The 17,773-nt window shown below is 42.9% G+C and overlaps 1 protein-coding gene across 2 annotated transcripts in view; it reads left to right on the top strand.

Annotated features, from left to right (window-relative positions):
* Window positions 1-12,705, top strand: part of DTL (denticleless E3 ubiquitin protein ligase homolog) — a 36,073-nt gene extending 23,368 nt beyond the window's left edge. Inside the window, exons 12-16 of one of the 2 annotated variants that reach the window (XM_038761253.1) lie at window positions 1,928-2,017; window positions 5,241-5,376; window positions 6,616-6,675; window positions 10,849-11,690; window positions 12,600-12,705. In XM_038761253.1, the coding sequence (XP_038617181.1) occupies window positions 1,928-2,017; window positions 5,241-5,376; window positions 6,616-6,675; window positions 10,849-11,690; window positions 12,600-12,698 (1,227 nt within the window). In that variant the 3' untranslated portion in view covers window positions 12,699-12,705. The remainder of the gene's footprint in view (window positions 1-1,927; window positions 2,018-5,240; window positions 5,377-6,615; window positions 6,676-10,848; window positions 11,691-12,599) is intronic. The other variant, XM_038761254.1, reaches the window with a different exon arrangement.
* Window positions 12,706-17,773: the final 5,068 nt, after the last annotated feature.

The raw sequence follows: 17,773 nt of genomic DNA, 5'->3' as shown, positions 1-17,773 counted from the left end.
TTTGGATTCTTAACTCTAACTCCCATCTGTAGCTCTATGGATACATGATACATGTTGGATACATGACTTACGGAGTGGGGAAATTGATCAAGTCCCATCCCTGCCTCCCCATCTCCTCAAAAAAATTAGCTGATTAAAATATAATTTGGTGAATTGTGGGCAAAGTCATTCTCAATATGAGGTGAGAAATGTATTTGTTTAATCATCATCCCAAATATCCCCTCCAAAGTCACCTCCACTTTCTCGATGTAAGGGGTGATTCAGATCCTCAGGATGATGAAAGAGGAAACTCTGTTTCTTTCCTTTGCCCTTAACCCCACCTAGTTCAACTTGTGATTGCAAATTGAAAAGGCTAATAATAATAATCACGGTTTTTCTCTGAGTTGTGCTAATTTCTATTCCCATGATCTATGTTGGATGCATCACAAATAGTACCCAATGTGGTGAAGGAGCCAAATTTCCTAATTGATGTGTGGATTTGCATACAAGGGGAATGCAACTCTCTTTGGACTGCACTCGAGTTTAGCTCTGGCATTTTGTTGGCTTAAAAACACTGGTAAGCCAATGGTCAGAAAGGACTTTAATGGAAGTGTTCTAACTTGGGTAGGAAGAACTTAAGATGCCAGTGGGAAAGTGGCAGCCCCTACCATTTCTAGGTTCAAAACTTCAGTTTGATTGTGGGCTGGGAGGTAAATCAGTAAATCTGGGTCCTCAGTCAGTGGTATTAAGCACTTACTGTGTGCACAGCATTATATTAAGCACGTGGGACAATGTCACACAAGTATAAGTGTCTACCAAGTTGGTCGACACATTCCCTTCCCACCAGGAATGTAGAGTCTAGAGGAGGAGCTTACAGTACTTTGTTCCCTCCAAACTGATAGAGCATCATGGCTTCCAGTTTTCCTAAGAGAGTTTGTGTCAGGTTTGTGCTCATAAAAGTAGCTGTTGGAGAGCACGTAAAAATAGACAGCCTCTACAGAAGCAGAGCCAAGTTCCCTCCAATTTCCCTACCAAACCATTTAGCTCTGACCTAGAGAATGTGAGGAAAGGTTTTCTTTTGCAGTGTACATCTTACTGTTCTAGTTGAGGTACTCATTCTGAGAATACTAATTCATTGCAAGATCCCCTCGTCTGGTGCTTGGTATTTAGTAAATGCTCAACAACTACCACTATTATTACTATTATCATCATTATTATTATTATCTGAGATGAAATCGAATGGGGTGAAGTTCATTCTCTTCCCAAAATTAGGAACAGAAGTTAGATGTTATCTATTTTTTTTTCTTCGTTACTCTTCCCTTCCTTCTCCTTGAGCCTCCTTCTCCTGTGAAGAGGGTAAGGTTGGATAGGGTTAAGGACCACACTGTGGGGAATAGCTCAAGTCAGGCTGTGCTCCAGGATTTCTGCCTATGATGATAGGCTGCAGTTGCTGAATCTGAAATCAGTGAATCATATTTATTGAGCACTTACTATGTGCAGAGCACTGTACTAATTTCTTGGGAAAGTACATTACAGTAGGGTAGGTAGTTGCAACCCCTGCCCACAAGGAGCTTACAGTCTGCAGGAGAAGACACATTAGAATAAATAGCAGATGGGGAAAAAGTAGAGTATAAGGATATGCACATAAGTGCTGTGGGGTCAGGTATGTAACAAAGCACTTAAGGGGCACACAGCCAAATAGGCAGCGCAGAGGGGAGAGCAGATAGGGGAAATGAGGGCTTAATCAGGGAAGGCTTCTTGGAGGAGATATTATTTTTAGAGGGTTTTTGAAGGTGAGGAGAGTGATGAACTGTTGGCTATGAATGGGGAGGGATTTCCAGGGCTAAGGGGAGGACATGGTCAAGAGATCAAAGCTGAGAAAATGCTAAGATTAAGCCCGTAAGAAGACTTCTGTTTTAACTTGTTTCTTTTATGTTTTGGAGAATAGATCTCGGAGCCCCAGCATCCTCCTACTTTGCTCCTGGGCCATTCTCAAGAAGTTACAACGGTGTGTTGGTGTCCTTCAGATTTTACTAAGGTTTGTAACAAACTTTCTGGAAATATCATTAAAAACTAGTCATGGGGTTAATTGAGGGGTTACTTAAACTTAATTTTATCATCCACTTCTCTATGAAAAGAGTAATGAAGGATCTGAACTAGAGCTGTGTAAACAACCTATGGAAAGATTTTATTACTGCTCATATACCTGACTGATTTATTGCCCAACAAAGAACAGGAATAAATTTCTATGCCTCTTCCCATTCATTTACAAAACAAATACAAGTGTCTTTAAGAGTTGACAAAGCTGGAAGCCAGTTTTATTTTTTAATATTATGAGTCCTAGTATACGTTTTAGACATTTGGAACCATAACCCAGAGTGGTGATTCCCCCACACACACCCCCGCATTTTACCACACATTGTCTGTGTGACACCATTAATCAATCATTCAATGGTATTTGAGTGTTTACTATATGCAGAGCACTGTAGTAAGGACTTGGAAAAAGTACAGTGAGATATTTCAATTGTTTACAACCCAAACTAGGTTTTCAAGCACATCTTAAAAATGTGGCGAGTGTGAGAAGAGTATAATAAACCCAGTACACCCATCTAGTCTAAATGCATTGCTAGCTGTCTTATGTTAAAGCTGAGTTTATCTTTTTTTTTCCCTTGCTATTCAACATGATTGCCTAGCAACATTCTTCCTTTCGGATGAGATTCTGTGGTCAGAAGGTCCCTAGAAAGTAGAACAGCTACTATTGTGGGTATATTGGAGAGGATCTTAGTGACAATTCACTAGGCTCGAAGCAAACAGATCTCTTTTCAACAATATTTAATAATCAACTTTCTAGAATTAACTACTGAAAAGAATTACTTTTGTCATAATGTATTCAAAAGACCCTCATCAAGGCAGTGCGGAATGCTTCATTGCACCCACCCCCACTTCTCAACTTTTTAATTTTTTTTAAATACTTCTGTGAATCTTGGTCCCCACCATGGCAAAGCTCACTGACAATATTTCATTCCAAGATATAGGCTCTTGTAGGGAGGGGAATGATGAACTACCAGGTATTATTTCCAGAGCAGGCCATTCTGAGTTTTATCTTCTTCTAGTCCCCTTGCAGAGAAAGAAAAAAGCAAATGGTCCCTTGGGAGCCAAAACTTTGGAGCCCATGTGGAGTTTTTTAGATGATTGAATTATGAAAACTGTTTAAAAAAAAAGTGGACAATTGCCTCACACTCCACAAGGGCAAAACAGCAGACTTGACTTTCTCTGCCATAAAAGGCCTGGGTTATAGAAAAATCAGATATTTTTAAAGGGGCATGGTTTGTTTTTTTAAATTTTCTTAGGGGTAAAGCCAGCAACTTTGTTTCTCAGACTGCTCTTGTACCTTTAGTGGGAGAAAGTAGTGAATCTTCTGATTTTATTCTGCCCCAATCAGACCTTTAATCAATCAGTCAGTAGTATTTGTTGAGCACTTACTATGTGCAGAGCACTATACTTGACACTTGGGAAAGTACAATACAAGAGAGTTGGTAGGTGCAATCCCTGCCCACAAGATGCTTAGAGTCTGTGGGGGAGACAGACATTTAAAATAAATTACAGGTAGGGGAAATAGTAAACAATAAGGACACAGGTGTAAGTGCTGTGCTGCTGGGGTGAGTATCAAAGTGCTTACCTGAACTACCATCCTTAAGAGGGAAGAGGAGAAGATTTGGTCAAAACCCATGAAGTCGATTCAATAACTTGGATATAGCACTCATAAGGAGAAGTTGAAAGAAACTAGAAAAGGGGTGGAGGAATGCCTTGTTAACTGCCTTCATATATTTGAAAAGAATTTGGAAGGCTGGTGATCAACTGTTATCTATCTGTGATGTGGCCAAACAAGAGGAAATGAGTTTACACTGCACCCTGAAGGATAAAAGTTAGATAGAAAGAAGAATTTCCCACAATGTGTTGATACTAGTTTGACAGGGTTACTGAAAGAAGCTGTGGCATCGACTTCTAGGGGTCTTTAAAAGGTTTTATAAAATGTAATGGATTCACAAATGCCCAGAATGCTTTAGATGTAGACTTGCTGAAGGAAGAGATGGAAGAAAAAGAGCATGGCCAAGTGGAAAGAGCACAGGCCTAGGAGTCAGAAGGAACTGGGTTCTAATCCCAGCTCCACCACTTGTCTGGTGGGCAAGTCACTTAGCTTTTCTGTGCCTCAGTTACCTCATCTGTAAAATAGGGAGTAAGACTGTGAGCCCTATGTGGGACAGGTTCTGTGTGTAACCCAGTTATCTTGTGTCTACCCCAGCGCTTATAGGGTGCCTGACACATTGTATGTGCTTAACAAATGCCATTTAAAAAAAAAAACCAACAACTTCCCAACTGATATACTGCAACATACTGGTGTGACTTGAGAATCTCCTCGTGTTCCCCCAAAGTACTTGAGAATGTCACCATCTTTTAGTTCAGGGAACATGTCTGGGCACATTCCCTTGCGTAAGGGTTAATCTCAGAAGCAGCATTGCTTAGTGGAAAGAGCATGGGGCTGGGAGGACCTGGGTTCTAATCCTGGCTCTGCCAATAGCTAGTTGTGTGACCTTAGGCAAGTCACTTAACTTCTGTGCCTGTTTCCCCATCTGTAAAATGGGGATTCAATACCTAGTCTCCCTCCTACGTAGATTGTGAGCCCCATGTGGGACAGGGACTGTGTCCAACCTGATTAATTTGTCTAGGCCAACACTTAGAACAGTGCTGGACATATAGTAGGCACCTAATAATTTTAATAAAATAATAGTACTATCAGTTTATGTTCTGACAAATTAAAAATAGCAGTAGGCCAAAAAAGACCACACATGACATACAGTCTTTAGGCACCTCTTATCTCTTCCCCTCCCTTAATGACTTCTAGCAGTCAGGGAGATGAGGAAAGTGTCCATGCACTAATCAATCAATCTATGGTATTTATTGAGCACTTATTACGTGCAGAGCACTGTGAGTACAATGGGACAGAATTATCAGACACCTACCCTGCCCATAATGAACTCAGAGTCTACTTATGTTTTAGGTATACTCCCATCCCAAAAGGCTGATAAGCACCGATTTTTTAAATTATTATTATTATTTTTTAAGGCTCCCTCTGGCCCAAAAGGGCTTAACCCTATTCATTTTTTAATCAAAGACCTGATAGCTGCATTGTTTTGTAGACACTGTCTGTTGCACAAAGCACACTCTAACAACTCTCTCCCCTTGTTGACTTTCCTTCCCAGATTGCTACATGTTCTGATGATAATACTATGAGGGTTTGGCGCCTGAAACGTGGCAATGAAGAGAAGCTGACTCCAGGCAAGATCGCCTTAGTGGGTTGGGCCTATCAAAAGAAAGCAGAGGAGAGAGCTAAATTGGGTAAGTAGTAGTGATCGTATTTACTAAGCACTTACTGTGTGCACAGCACTGTACTAAGTGCTGGGAAAAAAATACATGGGTGAGAATTAGTCATGGTTCCTAGCCCCCAAGGGGCTCACAATCTTAAGAATGAAAATGAGAGAGGAGGTGGGTGGCAGAAACAAGGAATGATAAAATGATAAAAATACAAAAACAATATAAAGGACAAGAATAAAGATAACAAGAGGAATAGGATGTTTGGGCTATAGGATCAGAGTTTGGGGCTTCTCACAGCTTAGGGTCCGCAGTCACGGCTTTCCCAATTTTCCAAAAGTTGAAAAAGCACGCTGTCACTGCTCCTTACTCTGAGATGGAGAAGGAGAGGCTGATGAGAGTTCCACTACTGTGGGGAATGGCCTCTCTCCTGGGCAGCAGGTCCCAACTAAGTCCTCATTTTCATCACTCTCTCTCCCTTCTGCATCACCCTTGCACTTGGATTTATGCCCTCTAAGCACTTGATATTCACTGCACCCTCAGCCCCACAGCACTTCTGTCCATACCTAAAATTTATTTTAATGTCTCCCCTTCTTACTGTAAGCCTGTGGTTGGGGAACGTGCTAACAAACCTGTTGTATTGTACTCTCCCTTGTGCCTAGTACAGTGTTCTGCACACAGTAAGCTCTCAAATACCCCTGACAGATTGAGAGGGCTGACTGTGGACTCTCATTTTTCCCCTTGGCTTCCTCTCCCTCTTGACTGGAGAAGGAGGGGGCGGGGGGGTTCTCTCCAGCAGGTCCTGAACCACAATGAATGCTCAAGTAGTTTGGTCCCTTATACTGCAGCTCCTGGCCTCCAGTGTAAGGAACCCAACTACTTCATAGCATTCTTTGTGGCTTAACTGAGTGTGGCTTTTATTTGTCTCATACCACAGAGTTCTCTACTAAACTCTCTGTCTCTGTAAATATTTAGAAGTGCCAACTGTCATGATGCTGCAGCCATTCAGTGAGTTGCACTGGCAATGTTAGATCACCAGCCAGTATTTATTAAAGGAGATTACAGTCTATTGCAATTCATGAGTACACCTTGGGGGAAGGGTTGATTGTGGTATTGGCTGCTTTGGTCTGAGATTATTACAAGGGTCTTGAGTAAATGGTGGGGGGTGGGGGTGTGTATGTGTGTGTAAATATATTTTATTTAAGGATAACGAGCTAATTCAAACAAGTTCCCTATGAGAGATAAATCAGGGTCTCAATTTTCCAGTGAAGGAAGGACACATAAGGAAGGACGTCACAGGACTGAGAGCAGAACCTGTTTTAGAAGGTGAGACTAGTATGAAGTAGAATGCACGTATATGAGTCTCTAGACTGTAAGCTCGGTGTGGGCAGGGAACATATATATCAACTGTGTTGTAATGTACTTTCCCAAGCGCTTAGTATAGTGCTCTGCACACAGTAAGCACTCAGTAAAAACGACTGATATGAGCACCAGTGAGGCTTGGAATCGTCCATAGTCCACTAGATCTTTGTGTAAAGTAACACAATTAATCTTAAAATAAAACTGAGGAGAGGGGCCAGGTCTCTTACTCAGTTATACTTTCCCAAAAGCTTAGTTCAGTGCTCTAATGAGGAGCAGCATGGCCTAATGGAAAGAGCCCAGGCCTGGAAGTGAGAGTTCCTGGGTTCTAATCCCAGCTCAGTGACTTTGTGTGACCCTGGGCAATTCGCTTAACTTCTCCTTGCCTCAGTTCCCTCATATTTAAAATGGAAATTAAATACCTGTTTTCCCTCCACCTTAAACTGTGAGCCCCATGTGAAACAAGAGCTTTGCCTGACCTGATTATCTTGTGAATATACGCCAGATTTTGTACACTGCTTGGCACATAATGTTTAATAAATACTATTATAGTAGGCACTGAATAAATGCTGTTGTTTCAGTGATAGTACATTTTTAAGAGATCCTAATTTTGCAGCTTGCAAGATATATATATATATTGTTTTTTTATGGGCATTTGTGAAGTGCTTACTATATGCCAGACACTGTACTAAGATACAAGATAATCAGGTTGGACATAGTCCAAATCCCACATGGGGCTCACAATCTTAATCCCTTTTTCAAATAAGGGAACTGAGGCACATCATCATCATCAAATGCCGTCAAGTCAGAGAAATAAAATGACTTGCCCAAGGTCTCACTGCAGACAAATGGCAGAGCCGGGATTAGAACCCAGGTCCTTTCTGTTGCTTCAGAGAAGGGGGGAAGCTGAGACGCTAGTCAAATTTCCTGCTTCCAAATACTTTTCTCACAGTTCCCTGTCTTTCCCCAAGAAAGGAGTGGAAGGCTGCCTCCTTGCAACATGTGAGTTTTCTCTTTTACCAGTGGGGAATTGCGTTTCAGGAAGCCTTCAGGACAATAGCTCAGCCTGTGCCAGTTCTTTCAGCTCTGGAGGTCACTCCCCATCTGGGGTCAGTGAGTTGGTTGGGAGAGTCTGGTGGTTGGAAAGTCAAGCAGCATATCAATATATTCAGGCCAGCATTCTTTTCTTTTTCTTAATCTAGGTTTTACAATCTTTCTAGGCCAAATGTTCTCATTCCCTGCTTTTCCTTACCCCTCTTCCCTCCCCATTCTCACTACGTTCAAACTCCCCAAAGGAAAGGAAATGCCCCAAGCTTGTAAACACAACAACAGATTTCCTGCTAACCTTGAATATGGAAACATCAAGCACGCTGCAATAACATCAGCGAATTGTAAGTCAGAGCTGTATCTCTCCTGGCTTTTCTCTTTTTACCCCCCTTCTCCTTCCCCACGCTGCAAACTGTCCAACTCAGTAATGTTTCAGAGCTGCCTAACTGCATCCAGCTTGCCTCCCACCCTCTCGAATGGAACAAATGACTGTTGTGGCTGTGCAGTGACTGTTGACCTCTACTGAAGCTCCCAGCAAAGGAAAACTTCCTTCCCCCGAAATAATAACTGCACACATCTCCCAGACGTGAATGTGAGAAGCAGCCTTGTATAACCAGGAAATTCTGTGGATCTGGTTGTTGATAACTTTTGACTCTTTTAACATAATAGTGCATGTGCATTTGCTATTAAATGGATTTTTAGCTAACGCTCTCGGTTGATCTAACATCTTCCCTTATAGCTTGAAGGAGAGGTTTGGGCTTTAGGTTAATTAATCCAGAAGAAGAGTTGCAAGTAGACAGAACAAGCTGAGTCTTGGAAGTATGACAAAATTTTTTTCCAGTGATTAGAATCACTAATTCTCCCTACTCCTTCCCATTTAAAGAGCTTCATTTCACTTGAGGCAACAAAATGCAGGTTGCTTTCTGATCTGTGGTTTTTGGACATGAGCTTTGTTAATTTTCATTTCCATCTTTCTTGTAGACTTCTATAGATTTTTTTTTCTCCTACTTTATTGCCCACTCATCTCTCTTCCTGTGCCCAAGTCACCAGCAGTTTCCCTCTGGCAAACAAGAATATGAGAGCAGAGTGGGTATTGGAAGAATCCTCCTATTTGCAGCAGCACTGCCTCAGCCACAAGTAGCACTGGGTTTCAGGAAAACAGAGTCCCTGAATTAGATCAGCCCTGAAAAATAATTTGGGGGCAAGGTTAGGGGCCACACTTGAATCATGGTCCTGCCCTGAACTTCCTTAAATGTGGACGATCAAATTCTGTAGTAAAGCTGAGTTATAAGTGGAGCCTCACTCTAGAAGGCTCATTATCACAGAATGAAAGGAGGGGTTCTGGGCTGTAGCAGTGTTTGATGGTAAAAGCCTGGCCGTGTGAACTCTGGGGAACTCAGGAGGGATGAGGTTTGACGGAGGGAGGACTGACCTTAGCCGTGGGGGTAAGGTGGATATGTAAGGCCCCAAAATTTGTCTTACTCCAGAAATCTTAAAAGCTGTGGTGTCTTATGTTTGCCTCCTTATAATTTACAGGCAGCTGACCTGAAGGTATTGCATTTCATAAGTGTAACCTGGTGTGTGTGTGAGACAAGTGCCACCAGTATTATTATTATTTTGGGTCACTGGGAATCGAGGACAGATTTTCCAGACCTGGCCTGGGGTCTGGCCTGCCCAAAGCCCAAACATTTTAAAAAGGTTTCCTGTTTAGCAAGAGAGCTGTTTGAGTTTCTTTCCTGTTACTTGATGGCAGTGCTGAAACTTAAAAACATTTCTACCCGGAACGCTCATGGTCTCACGCTGGGCACATGACAAACATGATGGTGTCACGTGCTGGGCCATATTCCCAAAGTCATTTTCTCCACCACCTCTACCTCGCTGTGGACGGGGAATGTGTCTGTTTATTGCGTAGTACTCTCCCAAACGCTTAGTACAGTGCTCTGCATACAGTAAGCGCTCGATAAATACAATTGATTGATCAGGGGACAGACTCCAGAAAAGGCCCCTATCCCTTTCACCCTTCTCCCCGCTCCAAACTGCCCCTGGGATGGTTCTCCCCATAAATGCAGAGTTTGCAGACCCACAGACTTCAGGCTGCCCAAAGGATGTAGGAGCTGCCTAAGTCCCTCCTGCTTTGACCCGAGGTCTCCTTCCTCCTCCCTGGAGTATCCCCTCGACTGCAAGTGGACAAGGCTGTGGCGGCAAGGAATGCATAGTGCAGTCCTCATTCCTAGCAGTGTTGTCTATAGATGCTTCCCCACTTTGGAGCTCACCCCCACCACCCCCCGGCTTTCCCAGTGAGTGTCAGTCCGTACCACCCCACTGCCAGCCCCTGCATGGAGCCTTGTTTCTGGCTGCTGGTGACCAAGGCTGGCCTGAGAGCGGGGCCCTCCCCAGCCTGGATGAGGTGGGTTTAGTTTTGTGTTGGCCTGACCCAGGTACTCCTGCTTAAGTCTCACAGAACTCTAGACTGTATCTGGCCCAGGCAGAGTTCTCGGATTGAAGGTGGAAGTCCATATTATCCCTGATGACATTTGGCCACATGAGTAATTTTGCTTCGCTTAAGGGAGACATGGGCCTTCCACCATAAAAACTGGTGTGCATTCAAATTTTTCATTTTCATATATGACTGGAGTGAGTTCATAAAAGGTTTTGCAGGCTTCTGTCTGTGTGGGATTCTGCTCTAAAACCCAGCACTGTGTTTTCTTTTGCCATTCAAACTCAGCAATGTAGACTGTTTATGTGGCTAATCTGTCATTCAAAATGAGGGGCTTTGTGATTTAGGGGCCTCGGTAACTGTGTACTGTAGGAAGTTAATTGATCTTCCATAAGCAGTTCTTAGTACGTAGGTAGTCCAAAAACCTAATTCCTACCCACCTTTTCATCATGCTCCACCTTTTCTCCTCTCTCCTTATTCCTGCTCTCTCTGATTGAAGTCATTGGGAATAGGGAAATGGCCAAAAGATAGATTACAGAAGGAAAAAAGGAGGCGAGCAAAAGGCTGAAAAAAATCCAGATGCTGGCTACCAGTTTGCTATTTTCCTGGAAGCTATTTCACTTCCTATGGTCATTCCTGTTCATTTTCTTCTTCAGAAACAACAGCAAGCAGCCAGAGCACTCCGGCCAAAGCCCCCCGGGTGGAGAGCAGTCCATCCATTTCCTCGCCACGGTCCGCAGCTTGTGCTCCAAACTGTACTGGGGACCTCCCTCTCTCATCCAATACGCCCACATCCAGCTTCAGAATTCCACCTGCCAATACGCAGACTCCAGTCCGTAGAAGGGAGTCCATCTCCGCCTCTTCTCCCAAGCCACCTTCCTCCTCCAAGATGTCAATTAGAAATTGGGTGACCCGGACTCCTTACTCAACTCCGCCTGCGACTAAAACAAAGACGCCGTCTCCCAGAAAAATCCTCATCCCTGTGACCCAGACTCTGTCCCAGGTGGTGACCGTCCCCAAGGCAGCCACTCCATCTGGAACAAAAGCCAAGAGGCGGTTGGACTCGAGCCGTCCGGACAGCGATGAGCCAAAGTGTTTAAAAAGTTGCAGTTGTGTGATGGAGCTTGATGCTGAGGTTAAGAAAGCCAAGCTAGATCTGTGTTGCCTGGCAGGGAACCAAGGCAGTGGGGAGGACCGTCTGAGCCTCACTCAATTAAATGGACTTGAAGGAACCAGCCAGAGTTTGCAGGATCCTTCCTCTCCTTCTAGTCCCCTTTCCCCGACAGACTTTAGTTCACCCACTCTTCCTTCCAAATCGCCTCGTGGAACAGGGACTGAAGTGACAGACAAGGAAAATAGTTCCCCCAATTGGCTGGCTGCCATGGGAGCAAAACGGCGAACTGAGAAAGCTGGAAGCCGCAGTCCATCTTCCAACAGTCCTTCCTCCTCTCAGACCCCTAATGCTAGACGGCAGGATGGGAAGAATTCGCCAGGCCCTGTAAGTAAACCAGAGGGAGGTCTTATATATGCAGTGTGTTGTGAGCTGTGAGACGGGGTTTTCAGTGGCAGGAAAGAGCTACTAGTTTCTCAAGATCTGTTGGCCTACAAAGTAGAGGAACGTTGTTTAAATGAATCCTGAGAACTAAAAATGACACAGCCCTTGTCCTTTTAGGAGCCCACCGTATAAGGTGGGATGAGACAACATACAGAAAATGTCCCCCATGTATATTGATCACTTGGGTGACTGTCCTGGGTGCCTAACTGAAACCTCACCAAAAACTAAGAAGGAACTTTCCTCTCTACACTAGCAAGAACAACAGCTTGCTTACCCAGCTGTCTAATTTTTGTCTCAAATACAAGTAGTGGACTTTAGGTACCAGATCATCTGTTATAGTATACTCTCCCAAGAGTTTAGTAGAGTGCTTTGCTTATAATAAGCACTCAATAAATACCACTGATTGATCGATCGATCTAATCAGCATCCAAGCGCTCACAGCATTAAGTTCCAGTGACCCAAAATCAAGTAGATTATGCAGTGTCCTCAAGGAACACCTGGCCAGGCTAACTAAGGGCACTGATTTGGTATCTGTTCATGGACTAGGGACGACAGCCTGAAAAGAATCCCTTGACAGAGTTGTTTGTTTGGCAGACTTGACCCAGTGATTCCACTGAGAGCAAAGCCAGTGACCTCCTAGACCAAATTCCCAAAGCAGGGCTTGGGCTCATCCCCAGTGCCACCCATCTGTTTTGACTTTCCCCACAGAACAGTAGTTCCACCAAAGCTTAAACTCTAATATAATCAGAATCAGGCTAATAATACTTGATTTGGGCAAGTGATTTAAGCAGACAATACAACCACTTAGTATGTTTTATTTAATCTAAATTCTAAATTTGCTTTCTTTCTTAGGTTGCAACCACTCCAGTTTCCATGAGGAAGATCTGTACCTACTTCCACCGAAAGTCCCAGGACGACTATGGTAGCCCTGAGCAGTCAAAGGAATTGTAGATTTAAATCTGAGAACTTGGGGGTGGCGGGGGGAGGAGGGTGGGGATGTGACACTTGAGTTTTGCTTCTTTTGAGGGAAGCGGCAACAGAAATGAGCTCATACTTTTAGGGGTCTTTAATAAAGGTAACATGGGGTTTTTGGAGGGTTTTTTTTTAATTTTTAAAAGCCATTCTTCTTAGCTCATTTCATTCAATTCAGCATGAAATGCTATGGAATTGATTCATCTCTGGGAGTATAATTAGATGCTGCTGCTTTAGGATGCAAATTCACAAAGTACCGGTTGATGACTTTTTATAAAGCATTCAGAATGATTACAGTTTTCACCTAGGAAGCAGGTTGTCAGCTTTACAGTAAGGACAAAATAGCTCAATCTAGGCATAGGGAGCTCAGTTCTCCCCTTCCTTGCTGCCGCAGATCAAAGCAAGCACATAAAGCTCAGCAGCAAAATAGGGCAGTGTGGAAAGATTCTCTGATGTCATAACCTTTTCACATTAGATGGATTTATCATATTCCTTTGTACAGCACTGATCTTTTAAATTTTTTTAAGCAAGAATCTTGTAAAGTGGCTACTTGTAAATACAATAGTTCAATATACTCTGAAAGATGTTTTCATTTTGTTGTTCATTTATTCCCTGATAAATACCTTAAAAGTCATCCTTTCCAGTAAGTGGGCTAGGATATATGTGTATTGGATTCATTTATTCTACTAACAGCGTTCTTTCTGCAGAAAGAGTTGGCTAGTGAAAATGTTTAGGACTGGTCACTGTGCACTTACAAGGATGGTGATGAATATATACACCACTTTCTTGGGTGAGTGATGAAGGCAAGGTGCATATGTTTGACTTTTTTTTTCCTGCTTCACTTCAGAGAATCAAATTCCAAATGGACTCCTGATAGAAGCAACAAGCATCCCAGGCCTCCTTTCTGGGGTTGTTCACCCGTAGCCTTGCATCGTGGTTCATCCTGGTCCCAGCCATAGCAGAGTAGCAGGAAGCTACTGCCCTTCTGCTCTTAACTTACCTCTAAACCAAGGGCCATGAAGCCAACCGGCCATCCCATTCAGTCTAGAGATCCACAGGTTAGACCCAGCCCCTACAAAATGTGTCTCTTCTCCTGCATAGCCTAACCACACAACTGGATCTCTTAAATTATATTTCTAATGTTTTCTGTACTTGTAAAAGTGATTTCATTAGTCTTGAATATTCTTCGTTCTTGGTGATGTGAGGAATGATGAAGGAATATGCCCTGCTCTGAGAGATCTTAAAGTCCAAAAGGAGAGAATTAGCACTAATAGGCAAAATGCAAGTTGAAAGCAAATGGCATCTTTTATATTCTATATCCAGTGTCTTTGTGTCAGTGACTCCTTGGGTCTTCATCAGTCTTCTTGTCTTCCGCTTGCTGGAAACTATGCTCCAGAGGAAGAGTCAGTGCCAGTGCGCAGCAGTGAGCTTTCATACTCACACAGGTATGGGGCTACGTGGCATTCGGAGAGATTGAATTGTTTATCCCAGATTAATTCTTTCTGGGATAGCTCTGTGGAGAGGTAAATCTCAGCCTCAAATGTAGTAAAGAGAGTAGTAGCATGGCATTTATGGAGCACCTTCTGGTATAATGAATTTGGAAAAATCTAACAGAAGAATAAACTGTGTTGTTCCCTGCCCACAATGATCTTAAATTTTAATAAGGAGGCAGATACTTTAAAAAATCTTACAAATAGAGTAGCCAAAATGCATAATTGACTTAGCGTGCATGCACAAGTGTTGAGGAGAGGCAAAAAAAAAAAAAATGAAAGTGCTAGAGGTGCCCAAATTGATGTGGCTTGTTGGAGGAAGTGGGATTTTAGGAGGGCTTCAAATGGGAGAAGAGAGCTACTTCCTACGTACTACCATTCCCTCATGATTTGACCTTGGTCAAAGACATCATTTGCTTTCTTTATTTTCCCACTTGTAAAATACAGATGATCTGACCTCTACTTTTGGTGAAGATTTTCATGCATTTTCACGCATTTTGGTGAACAGACATACAATTTGGTGAATTGTATGCATTTTCACGCATGAAAGTGTTTTGAACCACCTGGAACAGTGATGCTTTATCAGTACAAGATGGTAGCGATATTGCTTTGGACCCAGGTTGTAAATAAGGGGAAACATCAGGCTGTCATGACATGCAGAAAGAACAGTTGGAGGGCACTGTATGCATATATATCACTGTTTGTTCAGGTTGCTGAATAACAATTTTCCTGTTATACCCAAAAAGGCAACTAAGATAGCATGTCTGGGCCTGGGAAGGTATTATTTATGACTCACCCGCCAGGGATACGATCCACCAGTGTTGATTTGAAGGCCAACAGAAAAACTTTTGGAGGGAAGAGGGTGGGTGAGCTCGATGAAATAACTCAGAAGCTGCCTGCAATTTATAAGGTTTAATCTGTCCCACATGGAAAAAAAAGACTGCTTTAAAAGGGGTACCAGAGATCAAATGTCATGAAATAATTGTTACCAGATGATGTATAAGAATCAAACTTTTTGTTGGTCCTGAGTAATGATCATAATAAATACTTTATCTGGTACTGCTTTCAGAAGATTGCCTAGTTGGATTTGGAAAATATTATCCTCAGTTTGCTGTACAGAACCATCGTCCATTCCTCCTTGCTGTTGGTTATGGTGGAGTAAAGTTTGTTCCCAAGCAAGAATTCAGAAAATGTATCTTGCATATAGGCCAACTCAGTCTGAAATATTTGGAGGGTGAGGGGAAGGATTTCCCTTACTAACTCTGCCATTCCAAGCCCCAGTTCTGCCTCCTTGGGCTAGAATTTCCTCCTGGCTGCACTTGACAACCAATTAGCTTATCAGGAGGGCCACTAATTAGTGTCTAAGAATGTTTCTCTTCAGGAAGCCCAACTTCATCTTGCCTGCACATTTTATTCAGTCAACAAGTGCTTACAGGATGCATAGCCCTGTTTTCAGCCTGCTTCGACTGTTCCGAGCTGCTTAGTTTTTTGTTGGTGGGTTTTTTGGTTTTGTTTTTTATCTTTAGTTTGTTTTGAAGTTCGCTTGAAAGAGAGCTACAAAATACATCCATGCACCTCTCCTGCCAGGGCACTAGCACTAGTAATAATAATAACTGTGGTACTTATTAACCACTTGGTATAGTGCCATGCTGGGATAGATATAAATTAATCAGATGAGACACAGCCCTGTACCGTATGAGGCTCACAAGCTAGGGAGGAAAAAAACAGGTACTGAATCTCCATTTTACAGATAATGACCCTGAGGTATTGAGAAGTCATGCAGCAGGCAAGTACTGGAGGGGGGTTTATAGAGCCCAGGTCTCTTGGGTCCCAGTCCCATATTCTCTTCACTAAGCCTCACGGCCTCCCACTAAAGTGTTTCCTATATATACCTGGTCTCTAAGTATTAGAATGGTCACTTCAGGAGAAATTGTACAAGTCTAGTGCCTGGATACTGGTTCGGTATACGGCACATTTTAAAGCCTCATTGCATCAGGTGCCTGGAATACAGTTTCCAAATCAGACTTGTTGCGAAGATAATTATTTGTTACCCGCATAGTGGAAAAACTTGTTGGGTCAGCTCTCTTCTGAGCTGCATTTTGACTGAACACAGAAACCTGTGGGCAGTGTTGAGGAAGGCTTTAGGACAGCTATGAACCAAGAGAACAAGAGAATACACCCAGTTCTGCCAGAACACATGTTTTCACTGCGCATTTTGGCTAGATTGTTGGTAAGGAATTAGGGAGTGTTCATCCAACAACACGAGCCTGCTTAGAAGCAGGATACCGCAGTATCAGAAGAAACAGGTTGTACGTGTGTGCACAGCACTGGGCACCAAGAATACTATAGTGGGGATTTTTGTTTGTTTTTTAATAAGGAATTTGCAAACCATCACCCCACCCCATGTTTTAGGAGAACTGAGTGTATCCTGTGCACTTTGGTTGCTTGGAACTCCTGAGCACAGCAGCAGTGCAGAAGTAAGATATTGTTGAACAGTAAAAAATGAACAAACTTGGATCAAATTTTAACTTCTTTCCCGAAAGCCTAAGCCAGGAGGGAGGATTTCAGGAATGCATGACTAGACTCCCTTACTCCTATAACTCATGCTCCCTACCCAGAATTTTTTTTACATTTGCTTTATCCAATTTTATTCCATTTGGATTCAAACCTCCTTAAAGAGTATAGAAGCAATAGTAGTGCCTAGAACCTTGGGGTGTGTTCTAAAAGGAGGGTGTGAGACATGAAAGAAGATGCATTTTCATCTCTTCCTAAGAACATTTAAAAACTACGATTACTGGATCAGATAATAATGATGGTATTTATTAAATGCTTACTAGGGTGTCAAGCACTGTACTAAGTGCTAGGGTAGATAAATCTGTTCGGACATAGGGAACACAGATATCAAATCCTTATTTTTCAGATGAGGAAACTGAGGCCCAGAGAAGTTATGTGACTTGCCCAAGGTGACACAACAGGCATATGGCAGCTGGGATTAGAAGCCAGGTCCTCTACTCTTAACACTAGGTTACATTGCTTGAGAATGTAGCCTAGTGTAGCACTCCCAATAGAAGCAGCGTGGCTCAGGGGAAAGAGCCCGGGCTTGGGAGCCAGAGGTCATGGGTTCAAATCCAGGCTCCGCCACTTGTCAGCTGTGTGACATTGGGCAAATCACTTCACTTCTCTGTGCCTCAGTTCCGTCATCTGTAAAATGGGAATGAAGACTGAGCCCCACGTGGGACAACCTAAATTACCTTGTATCCTCCCCAGCGCTTAGAACAGTGCTTTGCACATAGTAAGCGCTTAACAAATGCCATCATTATTATTATTATTAATTATCCATCCAGGATATTGTCCTCCTGCTAACATTGGCAGCAGAAGGTCTAGAGAAACCCTGTGGTGGCTATACGCAATGTCCAGTCTAATGTTTCTAACTTTCCCCCTAATAATTCATTAGGGCCTTCCCATGAATTTATCCAACTCCTTGAAACAACTGGTATTGTCAGCGGGCACAATTTCCTGTGGAAATGAATAAAAAGTTCCAGCTATGAAGTATTTCCTTTTATT

The sequence above is a fragment of the Tachyglossus aculeatus genome, chromosome 19 (assembly GCF_015852505.1).
Source record: "Tachyglossus aculeatus isolate mTacAcu1 chromosome 19, mTacAcu1.pri, whole genome shotgun sequence".
In the NCBI taxonomy this organism is placed as follows: domain Eukaryota; kingdom Metazoa; phylum Chordata; class Mammalia; order Monotremata; family Tachyglossidae; genus Tachyglossus; species Tachyglossus aculeatus.
Note: the sequence above shows the minus strand (reverse complement) of the source record. Positions and strands in the feature narration are given on the sequence as shown.